This window comes from Limulus polyphemus, unplaced genomic scaffold (genome assembly GCF_000517525.1).
Source record: "Limulus polyphemus unplaced genomic scaffold, Limulus_polyphemus-2.1.2 Scaffold967, whole genome shotgun sequence".
NCBI lineage: Eukaryota > Metazoa > Arthropoda > Merostomata > Xiphosura > Limulidae > Limulus > Limulus polyphemus.
In genome coordinates, this window is record NW_013666577.1 from 5,115 (window position 1) to 8,318 (window position 3,204).

At 33.5% G+C, this 3,204-nt stretch overlaps 1 protein-coding gene across 2 annotated transcripts in view; it reads right to left on the minus strand.

Moving 5' to 3' along the window:
* Positions 1 to 3,204, minus strand: part of LOC106461472 — an 11,678-nt gene that overhangs the window by 5,081 nt on the left and 3,393 nt on the right. Inside the window, exons 4-8 of one of the 2 annotated variants that reach the window (XM_013921296.2) lie at positions 2,637 to 2,760; positions 2,298 to 2,510; positions 2,029 to 2,097; positions 1,279 to 1,536; positions 789 to 1,066 (exon numbers count right to left, since the gene is read on the minus strand). In XM_013921296.2, coding sequence (XP_013776750.1) covers positions 926 to 1,066; positions 1,279 to 1,536; positions 2,029 to 2,097; positions 2,298 to 2,510; positions 2,637 to 2,760 — 805 coding nt within the window. In that variant the 3' untranslated portion in view covers positions 789 to 925. Of the gene's footprint in view, positions 1 to 788; positions 1,067 to 1,245; positions 1,537 to 2,028; positions 2,098 to 2,297; positions 2,511 to 2,636; positions 2,761 to 3,204 lie in introns of those variants that run through there. The other variant, XM_022388443.1, reaches the window with a different exon arrangement.

A 3,204-nucleotide genomic window follows, 5' to 3' on the forward strand; every position in this document is an offset into this window, starting at 1 on the left:
GCATGTTTGGTGTGACAGGGATTCGAACCCGCGACCCTCAGATTGCGAGTCGAGTGCCTTAACCACCTGGCCATGCCGGGCAGCAAATATTGTCTTATAAGACAGAAAAATGCTTACTGAATCAATAGTAGTAGAGTTCTTCGTGTACTATACACCTTTTTATCCTGCAAAAAAATCCTCGTATCGTAATTCCATAAACTGATTAAACCTTGGCAATATTAACGATGAGATAAATTACATATCAAAATTAATTTACTGTTTTCAGTATTTCTTTTTCAGTTGTTGAAAACGAGCAATGGTAAATGTTTTTGTTTTTTCAAAACTCATAGTGCCTGCTCAATACAGAAAATAAGCTTTTTTCCCCCCATCTCAATCAGTTTTCTTCAAGAACTCTGTTTATTATTTCCTAAAACTAAACAAATAGTTAATAGTTTGATATCGCATGGTTTGAATAATGAGTTAATAACATTTGGAACTCATTGAAAATGTTTGAGATATAACACGTCTATTAAAAAATACGACATTTATAATTCCCATTTTGTATATGTCAAGTGATAAGTGTTTCATGCTGTTAACTAGTTTGGCTTATATGACAATATTATTGTCATCCAAATTGTAATAATGTTGTAAAAGCCCTTAGCTCAGCTACTTTCAAAAGAGTGGACTATTTTTCATCAAAGAACTGTCCACCCTACGAAAATATTTGAAACAAAAGTTGTAATTTTTTGCTTAAAAAAAAACTTGCTGTGGTTCAAGTATACTTTAAATTAGTATAGATCAAACAGTAATTTCCTCATAAAAGTTCATTTAATTTCATGAATTCTTTTTTACAAATGTTTATCATAAGTCTCCAATACAGGCACGTTACAACGTACAATATTTTTACCAAGAGGAAGAAACTGATAGGAAAGCAAAAGCCAGGAAACTAAGGAGAGACTCCAATGATCTTTTTGGCTTCTTCGACCAGTTTGTCCCAAAGTCCTCCCAAATCATCCTTGTATGGTCTGAAAAACTCCAAGGCTTCCCGGGCAACTTCAGCACTGACGTCTTTAGCATGGTCGATAAACTGTACGGTAAAACAATAGTAATATATATATATATATATAATTTTCTTAGAAAGAGTACATACTTTTTAATGAATCTATTTAATCAATAAATAATACAGGCTCGCATGTGCTTACAAGGATTTTCTTTACGAACTCTGTCTAGTATGTACTGTCATTTTAACTTACCAAACATTCTTACGAGACTGCTTGCTGAGTTTTATACATTTCTTACCTCTTGAGCGATGATCTTAACCTTGGCCAGTTTATCCTTTGCAGCTTCGAGACCAACACTCCAGATGGACTTCACCCACTCAGCAAACTTGAAAAACTTCTCTTGTATTTTTATACCTAAATCCTTGAAGAAGTTCTTTATCTTCTGCCACAGTTCAATGATTGAATATTGACCACCAATATTCAGAATCCTGTCAATAAGGTCTCTTAGAGCATCAATGCCCTGGTTTTTAATGATCTCCAATAGTTTTCTCACCAGCTGAAAAAAATATCAATTACAATTAGTAAAGCATATGATATCAATAAATTCGTTGCATTCTTGTTTTAGTTCTTTTGAAGACATAAGAAGGTATGTATAAATCCTAAATTCAATAATTAGTATAAATAATAAAATTCGGTATAAATTATATGTGCTACAAACTAGAGGGGAAACCAAAACTCGCATAGTCCTATTTAAAGCTAGTTTTAATAAATGTTATTTTGCCAACCTAAACAACAATGGTCTAAGATAAATGCGACATAAATTTAAAAAAAAAGCTTCTTAATGCTACATTACTGGGTTGGATTCTCGTCGTTTGGATCATTATCTGTTTCTCATTGTAGTTCCCAAAACATCAATGTTTTAACTATCTTCTTGTTGTTTTTCTGTGATTGAGCAATAGTTATAAATATTAATTTTTATATAATGTTACATTATATCGCTTCTTTGTTGAATCATTTTACCTTAGTTTTATAGAATATAATAACGTACCTCAGTTTTGTCTTTGAGCTTCTCACGGATGTAGTTAACGATAGATTCGATGTTAACCTTCTCGATAATCTAAAGTAGAAGTTAACCAATGTTAACAAGCCGTTCTATCACATTAAAATAATTAGTTAATTAAGAAACAAAGAACTTCAAAAGATAACCGAACAAGGAGAGAACAAAATCCAAGAGGTCAAGATAACTCTAACATAACAAATTATCTCTCAGCTAAAAAAGTGTAAACTTCACACAAAATGTCATAAGAGGAATTGTACCTTGTCTCTGATTCTGATGAGGATGGCCCTGAGGTCAAGATCCTTAATGAGTTCACGCAATATATCCAAAATGTTCCTCTTGCCAATACCCAACTTCTCCAAAAGGGATTTCACCCAATCCCGTAACCTTTCTTTCAATCGGTTCAGGAGTTCCAAGGCTTTTGTACCAGCATCAATTCCAAGATCTTTCAACTGACCGACAATATCCTTTGCCTGTAGTAGAACAAAGGTAACAGTTACTCTAAACTAAATTATATATTTTAGATTATAATGTAGTAAAGTGTCATTCCCAGAGAGTAGGTAAAATATAATTTCATAAGAATTGAAAGTGGTCTTTACTTTGTCTAGAAGATCTTTGCTAACTTCTTTCCCGTGATCAAGAGAATCCTTGATCTTTTGTAGAACATTGTCCAAGGTTTCTTTCAGGGTCTTACCCAATTCGGTCTTGATGTCTTCTTCAATTCTATAATAGAGGTAAAATCAAAAACTAAATATTTGCATGGTTAAATTAATAGACATTTTTAGAACTACGATATCTAATGTTTTTCACAGTCCGCTTCAATTTTGGTTAAACGTTCAACATCTCTATATATATATTATGTGTGTGTGCCCCCCAGTAGCACAGCGGTATGTCTGCGGACTTACAACGCTAGAAACCTGGTTTCGATACCGTTGTGGACAGAGCACAGATAGCCCTTGTGTAGCTTTGTGCATAATTAAAAACAAAACAAACAATATATATGTGTGTCCCCCGGTGGGACAGCCGGTAAGTCTATGGATTAACAACGCTAAAATCAGAGGTTCGATTCATTCCCCTTGGTGGACACAGCAGATAGCCCGATGTAGCTTTGCTATAAAACAAACACACAACTCTCTCTCTCTCTCTCTATATATATATATATATATA